Source organism: Carcharhinus amblyrhynchos, chromosome 7, assembly GCF_965287045.1.
Source record: "Carcharhinus amblyrhynchos chromosome 7, sCarAmb.v2.hapA, whole genome shotgun sequence".
NCBI lineage: Eukaryota > Metazoa > Chordata > Chondrichthyes > Carcharhiniformes > Carcharhinidae > Carcharhinus > Carcharhinus amblyrhynchos.
The window spans coordinates 42922445-42940733 of NC_137330.1; the positions used below are offsets into that span (position 1 = coordinate 42922445).

At 42.0% G+C, this 18289-nt stretch overlaps 1 protein-coding gene across 1 annotated transcript in view; it reads right to left on the reverse strand.

Annotated features, from left to right (window-relative positions):
• mfsd2b (MFSD2 lysolipid transporter B, sphingolipid) overlaps positions 1–16098 on the reverse strand; it is an 80125-nt gene extending 64027 nt beyond the window's left edge. Inside the window, 3 exon segments of the mRNA XM_080193418.1 lie at positions 2806–2930; positions 13479–13604; positions 15961–16098. Coding sequence (XP_080049544.1) covers positions 2806–2930; positions 13479–13604; positions 15961–16098 — 389 coding nt within the window.
• Between the last annotated feature and the right edge of the window lie 2191 nt (positions 16099–18289).

Sequence of the window (18289 nt, forward strand, 5' to 3'; positions counted from 1 at the left end):
TTGAGATGGGTAATAGAAGCTCTCAGCTGTAAAAGGAACATGGAAGACCCATCCTATTTCACTGAGAGCTGATGTCTTGGACACCAAACCTGTGCCACTGAAACCTGTCATACGGGGTTGATAGGATTGGACCCTGATGATGGATGATCATTTAAAAGACACAGCATGTTAAAGGTAAATGATCTTTGGTCACTTCAGGTCTGTTTGTTATTTGATTTTCTGCTTGGAAAATTGCTTATTCAGGATTGTAAAAGGATCTATGAGCCAGCTGACCATTATTATTGTATTTCTGTCTTCAGCATTTGCATGGCCTAAATGGTACTTGCTACTTATCAGCCCAATTCCAATTTTAGTCTGGGCCTTGATTCATATGGACACCATTGCTTCAGTGTCTGAGGAGTCACAAATGGTAATAAATATTGTGCAATCATCCATGAACATCCCTATTTTTGACTTTATGATGCAATGGAGATAATTAATGAAGCAGCTGAAGATGGTTGGGCCTGGAACACTATCTTTTGTGCTGGTATGATTCCAACCAGTGGAAAATCCACCCTGCCTTCCCCTCCAACAATTCCCAATGATTTCAATTTTGCTGGGGCTCCTTAGTGACACATTCAGTCGAATGCTGCCCTCATATCAAGAGCAATCACTTTGGCTTTTGGGGTGGCTTCCCTGCACTGTCTGTGAGATCATTTTTCATCTGAGAGATAACTTACATGACCCAGTGCTTACGAATTGTGATAACCCCCACAATGTCCATGAGGAATCAGTGATTGATCTTCCTGTGGGGCCAAGACGTGTCCTGCTGAACGGTAGTTCCAAGCAGGGACTAGTGCGTTTACAATACAGTTTACACCACCATGTAGTAAATCATATTCCTTTTCAATCAAACTTCCTGAGTCATTATATAAATTCAGGATTGTTGGAGACTGGATGTGCCCTGAAACATGAGCAACAGGGTTGCTCAGAAATCCCAACTCAAGGTCCCTGGAAGCTCCCTGCTCCCCTCCAAAAAGATCTCCAACTCTGATTTAGAGTAAGGGACTTCATATTTACTCAACTGAAAAGTTACTCAGGAAGTGTTAGACAGGAAGAAACTGAGTCCAATTCCTAAGTGACTGTACAGCTGAAATCCAATCGCTAACTGTCCCCCTCATATCCCTTCCTTCCCACTGACTAGCCCCTGCCCCAGATTACCCCAAATCCTGCCCTGATTTCCCCCACAATCCCATATCTTCCCTTTACCGTCTTCTCATTCTAACTCACCACTGACCTCCAACAGCACCCTACCCCCTCAATTCCTTTGACCCTATCTGAAATGATCCCACTATCTAGATCCACCCAACCGGACCTGACTAGCACTGCCCACCAAACACCACCCCCCCCCAAACACCCTCCCCCACCCAAGCAGACAAACCCTCCCAATCTGACCTCTCTAGCCATGACCCAATTTGGCTATGCCTGACCCATCTACCAACTCATCTTCTGCCATTCTACCCATCTCACCCACCTACCCACTGTCAACCTTCTACTCACTTAGCCCACCTCATTCATCTACTCACCCACAACCCTACCAAGCTTACCCACCCGCCACCCAGACGACTTGCCACATAGCCACCCAACCTCCTTACCTACTCTACCTCCTTATCTACCCTACCTATCCACCTTTCGATTAACTTCTCTTCATCGCTTATTAAACTTCTTACTTACCAGAGTATAACAGCTGATGCTGTAAAAATTGGGTGTCACCCACAACAATCCAGTACTGAGAAGAAGCAGCTTCATATCAGATGTGCTCTGCATTTCCAAACAGGCAGGGATTGAAAGTCCCATTCAGAAACACAGAGCTCTGATGTGATAGAGAAAGGTAGGAGGGAAGTGGCAGTCCGACAGTGATTGCCACTTCTTGCTCGATTCAGATCAATATTTCATTCAGAGAAGCCACTTAAAGTGCCAGGACAAAAACAGAATAAAATGATTTTTCCTATACGTTGTGCTACTTCAAAAATATATTGGAAGACAAGTCAGAAGTGCATCACGAACTGAAAAAAATGTCAAAGTGAGACCATTATTACTATGGTCGTCAGTTAGATCCAACTATCAAAAGACCCCAAATGCCTCTTCCATGCAGAGGCTGTTTGGGCAAGCAGCTGTGACAAAAGGTCCACTAGATGAAACCCCAAATTGTCATTTATATACAATGAGGTGATTTGCTTTGATGTGATTTGATTTATTATTGTTACATGTTTGGGATACAATTGTTTCTTGTGCACTATACAGACAAAACATACCATTCATACAGTACATGGATGAGAAGGGTAGGAGAGGGTGCAGAATGTAGTGTATGGTCATAGTTAGGGTGGTGAGAAAGATCAGCTTAATATATGATAGGTCCATTCAAAAGTCTGATGGTAGCAGGGAACAAAGCTGTTCTTGAGTCGGTTGGTACCTGACCTCAGGCAAATGGAAGGTGGGCAAAATCTGTGCTGACATCTTTAGAGTTGGGGATTTCTCACAAAGCATTTCAGCTTATCTTCCTCTATTTTTCACCTTTATACCAAATGACAACTATTCAAGAAGAAAATCTCAGCCTATCTCAAAGGTTTTTCTTAATTTTGCTCTGGTTACCCATTTCATTTCATTTTCTCTGAGAGTCTACCAATGCAGACCAATAATGGGATTTCAGCACCCTATAAGAATATATGTTTTCAGGAAATTTACCCATTCCCAGTGTTTGGCATCAGAAAATGGAAATCACCATGTAGATATGGAAATTTAAAAGCATTTATAAAGCGTACTCACCATGGCATTAATCTCCCAATCTTTGTCCATTTGCTTTTATTGATTAAATATCCAACAGCTGGATCAGTAATAGAATCCCAAGTTCTTCCAACGAACACTACCATAGAAGCATGAAATGGAATTATCTGAAAACAAGAACGAAAAGTAATTTTAGCAGTCAGTAGAATAGAGTACTACAGCTAACAAAATATAAACATAGGGGCAGAACAAGGCCAGCATCCCCTTTAACCTGAGTTTAAAAAGGTTAACAGAATTAACTTCCTCCTCAGATGCACCTGACGTAAAATCTTAACAATCCCAATTAATTTTTAGAAGCCATTCACACCCGGAATAAAACTCTGCATAATTAAATGGAAGCTTAGCAGTCATTCAAAAATAGCGCTCATGGGGAAATATAAAAGGTGTGTTCTTTTGAAACAGGGCTTAAGAAACATTGGCCTGGAATTTACTGAAAACTTGCAGCATGTCTACAGCATACATCATTGATGTCTGAGATTTTCCAGGAAATCGTGTTTACACATGACAACATTTCCTGCGACTCTCTACATCGCTTTACTACGATCATCACCAAAACAGTGAGAACCCTATTGACTTGGCTCAGTTGCCCCTATAAAATCAATGGTGACATCCAATTTTCTGGATTATTTTTCTATTCTTCCATGGGATGCAGGTGTTGCTGGCTAGGCAGCATTTGTTCTCCATCCCTAATTGCCCTTTGCACCGCATTGATCACCACTTTCATTAGGACTCAACTAAACTGTTGTGATGTTTTGGTGATATAGTGTAATTTATTGCTCCAACATCACTTTAGTTTCAGTATAGATTTATTTAGCAACTAATTGGTAGTTGGGCATGTCAGCTAACTGGAAAGTTTGCTGTTAAATGAATTGAATTTTTGTGAGCCATTTGATCTTTGTATCAAATTTTTGAAAAACCTTTCATGGGAAGTGGGTGTTGCTGGCAAGGCCAGCAAATGTTGCCCACTCCGAATTGCCCTTGAGAGCAATTAAGAGTCAACCATATTGTTGTGGGTCTGGAGTCACATGTAGGCCAGACCAAGTAAGGATGGCAGATTTCCTTCCTCAAAGGACATCTGTGAACCAGATTTTTTTTTTACATCCATCAACGATCGTTTAATAGTCACCATAACTGTAACCAGGTTTCAATTACAGGTTAATGCATTAATTAATTAAATTTCACCAGCTGCCATGGTGGGATTTGAACCCACATCAGAAAAAATTAGCCTGGGATTACTAGCCCAATGAAATCACCACAACACAACCATCTCTGTGGAAGTCACTATTTTCAGATCCTTTAACAGTGCTAGTGCTTTGATTTTGGGGCTTTAGCCTCTTCTACAGTAAAAAGCAAAAGAATAGGTAGCCACATCATGGATTACTTAACCAGCAAGTCAGAGTTTATTGAGTGTTGGGTAGTGCTTCATCACAGTCTAAGTTGGGGGAGAGAGACAAAACCCTGTGAATGCTCTGGTCACAGCACATCATCTGACTAAATCACACAGAGATGCATTGCTTTACAATACATAACAGTTAGCCACTTCTTTAACATAAAATATTAATTCACTCCACCACTGGCACAATATGTTTTCTCTGTCTGAGTTGCACTTAACAAAGCTTCTCCAACAGCATTTTTCTGACATTAAAATCCTGGAACTGCCCATCGACAGCACTGTGGGAGAGCCAACAAAAACTAAATGGAATGCAGTGACATAAGAAAGCAGCTCAGCAAGGTGTTTTCATTTTTAAAATTCATTTGTGGGACATGGGCATCGCTGGTTGGCTAGCATTTATTGCCCATCCCTAGTTGCCCTTGAGAAGGTGGTGGTGAGCTGCCATCTTGATTCGCTGCAGTTCATTTGCTGTGGGTTGACACACAATGCCGTTAGGGAGGGCATTCCAGGATTCCAGGATTTTGACCCAGCGACTGTGAAGGAGTGGTGATATATTTTCAAGTCAAGATGTTGAGTGGCTTAGAGGGGAACTTGCAGGTGGTGGTGTTCCCATGTATCTGCTGCCCTTGTCCTTCTAGATGGAAGTGGTTGTGGGTTTGGAAGGTGCTGTTTAAGGTGTTTTGGCGAATTGCTGCAGTGCGTCTTGTAGATAGTACACACTGCTATTACTGAGTGTCGGTGGTGGAGAGAATGGATGTTTGTTGATGTGGTGCCAGTCAAGTGGGCTGCTTTGTCCTGGATGTTGTCAAGCCTCTTGAGTGCTGTTGAAGCTGCATCCTTCAAGACAATTCCATCACACTCCTGACTTGTGCCTTGCAGGCGGTGGAATGGCTTTAGGGAGTCAGGAGGTGAGTTATTGCCACAGTATTTCTAGCTTTTGACCTGCTCTTGTAGCCACTGTGTTTATATGGTGAGTCCAGTTGAGTTTCTGGTCAATGGTAACCCCAAGGATGTTGACAGGGATTCAGTGATAGTAAGACCATTTAATGTCAAGAGACGGTGATTAGACTGTTTCTATTGGTGATGGTCATTGCCTGGCATTTGTATGGCATGAACGTTACTTGCCACTTATCAGCCCAAGCCTGGGTATTGTCCATATCTTGGTGCATTTGAACATGGACTGTCTCAGTATGTGAGGACTTGTGAATGGTGCTGAACAATCATCGGCGAATATCTCCACTTCTGACCTGATGATGGAGGGAACGTCATTGATGAAACAGCTGAAGATGGTTGGGTTTAGAACACTACCCTGAGGGACTCTCGTAGAGATGTCCTGGAGCTGAATTGACTAAATCTCCACAACCACCTATGTATCAGGTGTGACTCCAACCAACGGAGAGTTTGCCCTCTGATACCCACTGATTCCAGTTTCGCTAGGGCTCTTGATGCCACACTCAGTTGAACATGGCCTTGATATCAAGGGCTGTCACTCTTACCTCACCTCTTTCAGCTCTTTTGTCCATGTTTGAACCAAGGCTGTAATAAGGTCAGGAGCTGAGTGACCCTGATGAGACCCAAACTGAGCAGGTAATTGTTGAGCAGATGCTGCTTGATAGCACTGTTGATGATCCCTTCTACCACTTTTCTGATGACTGAGAATAAACTGATTGAGCGATAATTACCTGGGTTGGATTTGTCCTGCATTTTGTGTACAGGACATACCTGGGCAATTTTTCACATTGACGAGTAGATGCCAGTGTTTTAACTCTACTGGAAGAGCTTGGCTAGGGGAGCGGCAAGTTCTTGAGCACAAGTCTTCAGCACTATTGCCAGAATCTTATCAGGGTCACTGCCTTTGCAATATCCAGTGCCTCCAACCGTCTCTTGGAATCACATGGAGTGGATCGAATTGGGTGAAGACTGACATCTTGAGATGCTGGGGGCCGTTGAGGAGGCCAAATGGATCACCCACTCAGCACCTCTGGCTGAAGATTCATGATGTGGAGATGCCGGCGTTGGACTGGGGTAAACACAGTAAGAAAACACCAGGTTTAAGTCCAACCGATTTATTTGATAGTAAACTCACAAGCTTTCGAGGTTCCCCTCTTCATCAGGTGAATGGAGAGTTATGGCCTCAGACAGTACATATAACAGCACAGACATGTCGTCATTCACCTGACAAAGAGGGGGACCTCGAAAGCTTGTGAGTTTACTATCAAATAAATTGGTTGGGCTTAAACCTGGTGTTGTCAGACTTCTTATTGTGAAGATTCATGGGCAGTTTGAAATGAGCAATAAACACAGTGATGCCCATATTCCATAAAAATATAGAATATTGATTCAAATACATGTTTCTTTAAGGATTCATATTGATAAATCAGAGAATCACAGAATTGTTACTGCACAGAAAGAGGCTGAAGAAGACCCAACACATCTGCGCTCTCCCCCAGCCTTAATCCAAATGCAGAGCATCATGGCTTAGTGCCATTCCCCTGCTTTCTCCCCATACCCTTGCATATTATTTCTATTCAAGTAATCACCAATGGCTGGGTAGAGGTCCCTGCTCTGAGGGACTGCAGGCAGCAAAGTTCTGAAGTTTTTAAAAGAGGAAAAGACCTCGATCTGTTTAAAAGAAAGAAGCAAAAGTTTTAAAAATGGCCCCTTGGAGAGAGCCTCCAGTGAAATCAACAAAAACTGGAACATCAAAAAGCAAAGAGTAATGGGCTCTTTAAATGGCCAGAAGCTGCAGTGGTCGCTGAGAATTTTCCATTCGTAAAAACAAGTGAAGTTTTAAGAAGTTTGAAGAGAAGAGCAGTGGGTTCCCGCCAAAACTTCAAAAGCACTGGAAAAGCACATAGAGAGAACTGGCAGCGGCAAAAAGTTTTTAAAAAGTCTTAAAGCAGTAACTAATTTATAGAGGTAATGCATATAAAATGTGACAATGAATTTAAAGCAGAAGAAACAAATGTCATTGGACAAGGAAATTGAAAAAGACCCCAGAAAGAGGACAAGTCTCAAAAAAGATCCATTGGCAACAACGACCTCAAGGAAGAGACAACAGAAGGAGGCAATGGAAGAACCAGAAAGAGGGTAAAAGAAGATCCCCCAGAAAGAGGGCAATGAAAGACCCCAGCAACGAGGCATTGAAAGACCCCAACAGGAGGGCAAGACAAAAGATCCTAGAAGGAGGGCAAAAAAGACAATAAATGACCAGATGAAGGGCAATGAGTGAATTGCAGAATCAAAACAAGACATTTTGTCCAGACAGACCTGACCAACAATGAAGCTAAAAAGGGGTTAGCTGAAGTTAAACAAGTAGAAATGAAGATTCCACTTGTGAAATGTCCAGTAAGAACATCATCAATTCACCTTGGAAGGAATGCAGAAATTATATTTTCCCCGTGTCTGTGTGGGTTTCCTCCGGATGCTCCTATTTCACAGTCCAAAGATGTGCAGGTTAGGTGGATTGGCCAGACTAACTTGCCCCTAAGTGTCTCAAAATGTGTGGGTTAGGGGGATTTGCAGGCTGAAATACATGGGTTTATGGGAATTAGGTCTGGGTGGGATGCTGTTTTGAAAAGTCTGTGCAGGCTTGATGGGCCATATGGCCTTCTTCTGCACCGTAGGAATTCTATGATTATATCTATATGCAGACAATCAAAGAGATCAATAGGTAGTAAGTCACAACTGCATTCAGGTCTCTTGGGGAAACCTACTAACAAAAGCATACACTCACCTGCCCATTATCATCTAGGTTCTCAGAAGCATTGAAGACCCTCCAATTGGTGAGGCAGTAACAGTGCAATGTTTTATTGGGCAGTTCTGAGTTGCACTCCATCAACATGGTACCAGGAAAGAGAGACAGGAAGCTGGGAACAAACCTTTTCAACCTCATTTTGCAAACCCCAGATGGGTCTGTGCCTTCCATTTACACTCTTCACAATAGCCCTGGAAATCTCAGGGAGACCTAATAGCAGCAAAAGACATCTCCACCCCATTTTCCAGACAAATATGCCCAATAAAATGGGTATTCTTGAAGGGACATGTCAAGAGAAGCAGATTCAATCAAGTTATGCTGCTGTGAACTAAAGTATGCATATGCATGAGAAAGTGAGTGCAGGAGAAAAAATAATTACCAAATAGTGATTCTGGTTCAGAATGAAGCCTCCATTCTTCCTCTCTTCCCTTCACAATACAGCTTTCAAAGAATTTTGATGAATCTCCCCTCACAGGGAGTCAACAGTTGACAACTGAAAGAGCCCAATTTGGTTCAACATTTGTTCTCATTTGCCATGTGTGACCTTTTCTTCTAGTCAGATACAAGTAAACATATATTGGAATTGGAAAGAACAGAGAGAGTTGTTATCCGAACGTTCAAGCTGCATACCAGCTTGTGTGAGTTTGTGAATTTTCACTCCTTCACTGTTCCTGGGTGAAAATCCTGGAACTCCAACCCTTCTACACTGTGGGTGTACCTATACCACTTGAACTGCAACAGTTCAAGAAGGCGGTCTACCACCACCTTCTCAAGGGCAATTGGGGATAGATAATAAATGCTAGTGACACTCACATCCCACAAATGAATGAAAAGAAATATGCAATACACAAGTAAGTAGCTTACATTGACAGCAAGAAGTCTCACAACATCAGGTTAAAATCCAACAGGTTTATTTGGAATCATGAGCTTTTGGAGCATTGCTCCTTCGTGAGGTGAGAGGACCACTTTCCACTCACTGATGGTCCACTCACCTGATGAAGGAGCAGTGCTCCGAAAGCTTATGATTCCAAATAAACCTGTTGGACTTTAATCTGGTGTTGTGAGACTTCTTACTGTGCCCACCCCAGTTCAACACCAGCATCTCCACACCATGGCTACAACGTATCAACAGTGTATTAGGTAGTCTTGTCTTTAAAAACACTAATGCAACATTAAAAGCATGTTTCTGTGCCTGCAACAAGGTAGTATATGCAAGTGTATATGCCAACCAGCTGAATGGCTGTCTTTGTGCATTCACATGCTCTTTCAAAGTGTTAATAAAATCTTGACAGCATTCATGTAAAGTTGCATCATAAAACTAAGCAGAACGTGAAGGTTGTACCTTGGTAAGAGTTCTGATCCAAGGAATAGCAATCTCGGTTGGATTGCCACTCCACCCTTTTTGATTTATCTTAGTTGGGAGCTGCACGTTTCTGGCCCAACATTATGACATGGCCCTACTCAGAAAGATGCAGCATACTGGCTCCTGGCATTCGTCTTGCATAGCAACACCATCAGGGGGAAGTGAAGGCTACCATTGCAATGGCATTAGTTGTTTAAGGTGGTGGATGGGGTGCCAATCAAGCCAGCTGCTTTGTCATGGATGGTATTGAGCTCCTTGAGTGTTACTGGAGCTAAACTCATCCAGGTAAGTAGATATTCATCACATTTCTGACTTGTGCCTTGAAGAAGGTGGACTGGCTTTGGGGAGTCAGAAAGTCAGTTACTCTCCACAGAATTCCCAGCCTCTGACGTGTTCTTGTAGCCACAGTAGTCTGACTTATCCAGTTCAGTTTACTGGTAAATGATAACTCACATGTTTTTAATAGAGGGATATTCAGTGATGGCAATGCATTGAAAGTCAAGGGGAGATGGTTAGATTCTGTCTTTTTGGAAATGCTCATTTCTTCGCACATGTGCGGTGTGAATGTTACTTGCCACTTGTCAGCCCAAGCCTGAATGTTGTCCAGATCTTGCTACAGTATCTGAGTAGTCACAAATGGTCTTTAGATCCATACCCTTGAGGAAAACTATTGGCTCAGACAGGATCTCAGGATAAATCTACAAATCTGGTTACCCTAGTTAACTTTCACGCTCACACAATTATATAACAGGATTACGGATTAACCAGTCATTTATCGGAAATTTAAGGATGCCACAACTGTTCATTTGTACAAAGGAAAAATACAAAAATATGTATGTGGCAACCACTGAGAAATCTTACTGCTCTTGGCAGCTGGTAAGATTTCACCAAATGTTCTACCCAACAGGTAGATAAGCCATGTTTACTGTGGTGGGTTTAGAAAAGGCAGAAACACTTGTGACATGATCTTCACCCTTTGGCAAATACAAAAGAAAATCTGTGAAGAACAAATGGGAATCTCCTGTGCTTTTGAGACAGCAATTAGAGAGGCCTTATGGAAAGTCATAGTAAAACTTGAATATCCCGTTGGAGCTGTGAATTTAGTACATGATGGAATGATAGAGGTGCTGACAGTGGTGAATGCATTGACCTCTGCTGGAACAAGTGGTGTTGAGCAGGGTGTGTCACGGTCTCTGTGATCATCAGTATGCTATTTTCTATCATGCTTCTTGGGCATTTGATGGAAATTCTGAAGGAATATATATCAAATTCTGAACAGATGTCAATCTCTTCAATATGAGATGACTGAAATCCCCAACTAAGATATTGGAGATGATGATAAGGGAATTGCTGTTCGTCAATGACTGTGCCCAGGTGTCACACTGCATGACTTTCAAAGGATCGTAGACAGTTCTTCAACTGTGGCTGATGGCAATGGGCTAAATATCAGCTTAAGGAAGACAGAGTCCACCAATAGCACCAAATTCTGAATATACCTTGCTTATTATAACTACAAATGACATGACACTAAAGACTGTAGGTAACTCCATGTATCTTGGAAGCACAAGTTCTAGAAATACCTGAACTGATAGCAAGATGGCAAATAGAATTGCCAGACCAAGGTCAGCATTTGCCCATTTGTACACAAGACTAGTGAAAATAAGGTATCAAACTTACAACAAAATGTGCATGTACAATGCGGTGGCAATTCCTGTTATGTTCTGCTTTACTTTGGCGTAAACTTAACAATCATAGACAAGGAATGATGAAATCATAATGGGGTTTTTTTTTGAAGATAAAACCACATACACACAGATTTACTGGAAAGCCAAATCTAGTACATCACCCTCTACCCTGCTATTTGCCAACTGAAAACAAGTCATGGGGCTAATACATCACATCCTGTCATGGTGTGCAATAACTGACAATAGCTAAACAAACACTCCCTTAAAGGAGCATGCATAATATATCACAACATCATCATTTTATAACTAATCAATCTATTTACATGACAAGAAAGGAAAATAACGTTGGGTGGGATTTTCCAGCCATTACCACCAGTGGGGTCTTCTGGTCCTGCTCAGGGCAGCCCTCCCCCAGGGTGAATTTCCCAGTGGCAGGACAGACGAACATCACAAAATGTGTAGTCTTCATAGTCTTAGAGTCATTGGGCAGGAATTTCCAACCATGTTCACCCCAAGGCCGAAAAATTTTGCCCAAGTCAACAGACCTTTGCATGGTCTGCCGAATCTTTTGTCTCACCTGCTATGATTCCCTTGGCAGGAGGGATGGGAAAATTCCCTATAGAGTTGGTACAGCACAAGAGAGGCTCTTTGGCATATCGAGTCTGCACTGAAAATAACTATCACTAAAGTTGCGCTGATCCTATTCTCCAGCACTTGTCCCACATTCCTAAATGTTTTTCAAGTGCTCATACAAATATTTTTTAAAGATTGTAAGTTTCCAGCCTCCACTACCTTCCCAGGCAGTGCATTCCAGATTCTCACCACCCACTTAGAACCTGGCAAGCAGAACTCCAGAGAGCTCAGAGGAGTATTCAGTAGGGAAAGGCACATGCCCGGTAGCACCTGGGCACTGCCTGGACAACATTCTAGCATTGCACTGCTCCTTCATCAGTGACTGCAGGATTTGCTTCACAAATAGACATATATAGACACGGACTCAATTACAAGATAGTGGTTGGAATGCGAGCCCTAACAGGTAATCAAGTCTTTACAGATACAGACAATACCATAGGAACCATATTTGTACCTCAATATGCCATCTTCATGCACAGGTTCGAACAAGACCTCTTCATTGCACAGGACCTTCCACCGATTCTATACACTAGATACGTCGATGACATTTTCTTTCTTCGGATTCACGCGAGCAATCACTGAAACAACTATATGATGACATCAACAAGTTCCATCCCACCATCAGACCATGGACTACTCTCCAGAATCGGTTGCATTCTTAGACACACGCATCTCCATCAAGGACAGTCACCTCAGCACTTCACTGTACTGCAAGCCCACAGATAACCTCACGATGCTCCACTTCTCCAGCTTCCACCCTCAACATATTAAAGAAGCCATCCCTTACGGACAAGCCCTCCATATACACAGGATCTGCTCAGATGAGGAGGATCGCAGCAGACACCTGCAGACTCTGAAAGATGCCCTCATAAGAACAGGATATGGCACTCGACTCATTGATTGACAGTTCTGACGCACCACAGAGAAAAACCGCACTGACCTCCTTAGAAGACAAACACAGGACACAGCGGACAGAATACCTTCATCATCCAGTACTTCCCTGGAGCGGAAAAGCTACAACATCTTCTCCGGAGCCTTCAACATGTCATCGATGAAGAGCAGAAAATATCATGAGAAGTGCAAATTTGTGTTTTACACCGGCGTGAACACAAGAAACAATTTTCTTCTCCCTTGTCAATGACAGGGCATGTTTCCCAATGTTCAATGTTGCAAACCTCATTTAAATACATTAACATGTCATCATCAGGTCCATATGCTGGAATCATCTCCCCACCATCAGAAAATCCATGATGGCAGAACAACATGAAGCACTTCAAAGGTGTGCACCTGGTAAGCAGATCTCCAGGAGAGCTCAGAGGAGCACTCAGTAGAAAAAGGCACACGCCTGGTAGTACCTGGGCACTGCTTGGGCAACACTCTAGCATTGCCCTGACAACCCTGACACTATCCAAGGTCTACCCTAGCACAACCCAGCACTACTCTGGCACAGCCAATGTTAACTGGTTTGCACATTGTGGTGGCCTTTAAAATGGCATCTTACAAACTCAAGTTTCTAAGCTGCTGGTGGGGCGAGCCAATGACATATCGTGGGACCTATCCCTTGTTTTTTTTTGTAAGTGCCAGGCTAATGTATGGGAAGCTGCTTTTCCCAACCAACATCAACCTTTGCCAATATACGAGAAAACCCCGCCAATATCTATTTATAGAGGAAACAATGAATCCCTAGTTAATGTCCATTACATGCCTACAATTAAACACAATTAATATAGAAGTAACAGAATGCAACTGTTCTCAAAAGGAATAACATAAGTTATTATGTATTTCTAACAATTATTTTACGTAGCATCTGTTAAATATGCCCACCTGTGCAACATCCAATAGATAGATTTGCAGGAAGAATCCTATTGCGCTTCTAAACATCTTATGTGGTGCACCACCAATTGCAAAGCATAATTTGTTGCACATGGTTAAGTTTCTTGTTATTTTGCCCTAAAGAAGACAGATTTCATTATTATCATTATTGCTGCTATTATCTTTGAAACAACTGGAACAGTCCTATTGTTGTAAGGGATATACAATCAATGACTCAGTGTGAAGATTAACTGTAGTTTAGAGCGTAGGTCAGGCAGACTAGATTCAGTCCCAATTTGTACTAAGCTTATCCCAGCAGGGCTGCTAGAGTGAAGTGAGCTCTAATTGTCGTCCAGATCTGTGGACTACACCTGGAAGTAAGTATATCTATGCAACAAGAGTGGATAAAATTTGATTGAGTTGTGAACAGCCACCACCCTTACTCTGTCACTCATTTTCAAGACAAAATTACTCACCATCACTTGACAGCCAGGCATTTTAACATGCGTGGAACAGTCTACTGATCCACAGCTGGCTTTGGTCAGCCCTTAGGAAAGGGAAATGTGGAATTATTAGATAAGAATCAAAAATAGAGAAAAATGCGAAGTATTATTTACTCAATATTGGCAGCAAGATGGGTCAAATCCATTCATTCAAGGTAGTGAAATAATATAATCAATAAAATGATACTTTCTTTGTAGATTTGTTATCAACAACTTCTGTCCAAAACAGCACAGCAATTGAGCTCAGTAATTCAGCTGATGTAATGGTATTTTGACTGTTATCCTCATGAGCAGAAAACCCTTGGAGCAGCACAGTGTTGATGAAAAGGTGAAAGGATAACAGCAATTGAAATTATGTGTCATTGTGTAATGTACTGGGTCTCAGCTTCTACACCAAAAAGGAAGTCTCAACTTCCAGACATATTTTTAAAAGTATCATTTGATAACTCACACTATCATTTTTGGTCATGGAGCAACAAACTGTAAGGTTGTGAAATCTGGTGGCATTGCGCTAGGTTTACAGGATTAAAACGGATGCCTAAGACTCCCCCATGCAGATAAAGGCAAATGCAAATTTGCTTGTTCATTGCCCATTTCAGGCATCAATGCCAAATGGACTCATCATGCACTTCACAAGTGATGGTCAGTTTCTTCAAGCACTACACAACCAAACCTTGTCTTAAGGAAAGAGGGAGAGGTAGAAACATGAAGAGATTTAGGGAGAGAATTCCAGGGTTTGGGACTGAGAAAATTAATGCACAGCGGTCCAATGGGGCAATGGAGATCTGGGATGTATACAATACCAGAAACAGGAAGGAGTGCAGAGATTTCAGGAAGTGGTTATGCTAGAGACGTTTACAGACATAGAGGTTATGGAGAGATGTGAAAGCAAGGATAAAGATTCCAAAATCCAAGTGTCACCAGACTGGGACCAGGGTAAGGCCAATGAACACGAGTGGGGAGGGGACTGGTGGAGGACGGGGGCACGGAGGGGGCTGGGTTGAGCTGTGTCAACAAGATTTGGTGTGAGTTGAGCAACAGGCAGTAGTTTTGGAGGGGCTCAAAAAGAGCTGGGAGATACAATAACATTAATGTTCATGGAGGAGGTGCTAGGAGAAGGGGAGGGGAAATGAATTCCTATTTTGCCAGTCTGAGCTGACACTGCCAGCTTGAGAAGTTGCCATTTATCCTTTTTGATCGGGAAAGTGGCTTATTTAACAGCAGTCAGTTATTTTTCGGGATCACTCTACCACAGATGTGCCAGCTGTGAAATGCCAGTCTGTATTTCTAACAGATTGACCCAGTGCGTTGGACCAGTTACACAGCACGCTACGGTGGGGTCTTGTTTTCACGTTCATTTGGAACAGTGCAGCACTCCCTCAGCAAGTCAGGTTTTGCACCATGACACACGAGATTTTAGCACAGGCATCACAGGAACTACACTGAATTATTAAATACTATTTTCAATGTTACGTTTGAGGAAAAAAAATCGACCTAATATCGAGGAAGAACTGATGAGTATTTCACTCCTCACTCAAGCGGTGCTCAGTTCCACTGGAGAGTTAAGTACTGGAGAGTACATGTGACGCAAGATGCAAGAATTTGACCCGTTTGCTGCCTTTCATGAGTTAACATAATTATCCTTCACCCTCAAAAAAGTGTGCCAGGACAGAAAGTATATGACAGTTTGTTCTTTTCCCAAAGGAGTGTTTACAATAGAGATGGATTTGAAATTATTCAACATTATGCCAATCTTTCCTGTAATATGTTGAGAATCTAGTTTCTCTGGGAGAATCTATTTTATTCAAATCCAGAGCGGCATCCAATATTTTCTTAGGCAGCATCAAAGACACACACAAAAAAAATCTGATCAATTCTTAATATTCTTCGAGATATTCAACATCAAGCCCAGCTATGAATGCAGACCGGGAGGTGCACTTTACTGACACATCTCCAGAGGACTGGCCTTTCACAAAGATACAAATATTTACCTCTTCCGATTGCAGGCAGTCATCGTAGCTGATCTGTTTTACTAATGCATACCCGGAGCCTTCATCCTGTCCGAGATTCATTTCATTTCCCCGACTGTAACTGGTGGTGCTGTCCCAGTGCCCCACTCGCCTCGGCATCCCTGCCTGTTTAACTCTGCCTGCAGCCGTCCGGCTACATCCAGAACACTGCAGGTAGATAGAAACTCACTGTCCCGATATTATAGTAAACACTGTATGTCTGTAATACTCACTGTCCCCCTATTACAGTAAACACTGTCCGTCTGAAATACTCACAGTCCTGCTTTTATAGTAAATACTGTCCGTTTCTAATACTTACTGTCCCGCTATTACAGTAAACACTCTCCATCTATAATACTCACTGTCCCCATTTCAGTAAACACTGTCCGTTCGTAATACTCTGTCCCGCTATTGCAGTAAACATCGTCCGTCTATAATACTCACTATCCCCCATTACAATAAACACCGTCTATCCATAATACTTATTGCTCTCCTATTACAGCAAACACTGTCCATCTATAATACTCACTGTCCCGCTATCACAGTAAACACTGTCAATCTGTCTATGTATAACATTCTCTATTTTTGTAAACCAAGGCTTCCCAAACTGTTAATTCAAACTCAATTTCCAGTTGTGGGATGACATTGTGGGATCGTGATATCCGAGGCTGTCCTGATGCTCAGAGTGATTTCCAATAGCGGTAAGGCTAGTATTGGTAGGTGTGGCCCAATGGACTGCTGTCTCTGGCTCAACTGCTGCACGCAAAAAACCTGTAAAAGGTAAGCATTTGATTTTTGTAGAAAGCCTATTTCTTCAATAATCACGACTATTTTGCAGCAAATCAGCTCCATAATGCATTAACAGTCATAATTATGTTCCACTAATAATCAGAATCCTATTGTATCAATAGTGAGAATCATACTGCATTAATGTTCAGTGTTCTATTACATGAATAGTGTGGTACCTATTGCATCAACAATCAGGATCTTAGAACCATAGATCATCGAAATGTTATAGCACAAAGAGTTCATTCCGTCCATTGTACCTATGAAAGCCAAAAGTAAAAAAATACAAAACTGGTTTCCTACTCTAATCCCATCATCCGGCACTAGATCTGTAGCTTTGCAGTTCACAGCAGTTCAGGTGCAGATCCAGGTACCTTGTAAACGAGATGAGGGTTTCTATCTCCACCACAGACCAGGCAGCAAATTCCAAACATCCACCAATCATTGGATGAAGAAGTTTTTCCTCATGTCCCCTTTAATTCATTTATCACCTTAAATCCGTGACCCCGGTAATTTACCTGTCCTCTAGGGGATACAGATTTTTCCTGTCTGCTCAATCAAGGTCCTCATTATCTTGTACGCATAACTTAAATCGGCATTTTCCAGCATTTTCTATTTTTGTTTCAGATGCATCCATGGTATTTTGCAGGTATGATTCACATGACTCAATAGGGAACTTTTGTCAAACAAAGTTTATTTAAGAATATAGTTAACATTGAGTAAGGAAAATTAGCAATAACTTTTATCAATTACAAACAAGAAAAGAAAACAACCATGATATTCTATAAACCTTAACAGCTAAATATTGCTTCAGCCAAAGAAACACCAGAAACAAAAACTGGCCACAGGTTTAGCACAGAAAATAAGAATGCTCACATGATGCTGGAACTTATTCCTTTGGTTGGACTCTGCAGCTTTTTTGACACACACACAGACAAGCTTGAAGTCAGAACTGCCAGAGAGAGACAGACAGACAGAACATTCCATCCAGCCTGAAGTAAAAACCTTCTAACCAAAACTGAAAGTGAATCCTTGGATTCCACTGTGGAGGAACCATCTGATTTTGACTCAATCTTCCTCCAATACTTCAATAAACAAAACACATTTAAACAAAATGAAAGGACTCCTAAACAGACAGCTATTTAAAGTTTAATTTATTTATTAGTGTCATAAGTCAGTTTACATTAACACTGCAATGAAATTACTGTGAAAATCCCCTAGTCACCACACTCCAGCATCTTTTCAGGTACACTGAGGGAGAGTTTAGCCTGGCCAATGCACCTAACCATCATCTCTTTCAGAATGTGGGAGGAAACCAGGGCATCTGGATGAGGAAAGCGTGCAGATTCCACACAGTGACCGAAGCCAGAATTGAACCCAGGTCCCTGGTGCTGTGAGGTGGCAATGCTAACCACTGTGCCACCATGCCATTCAGTGCCTGCTTATAACTGCAGAGAAAATGATTAAAAATACCTTTCTTAAAGGTCCGGTAGTGTTCCAACAGTTTATATTTTATTATGAGAAG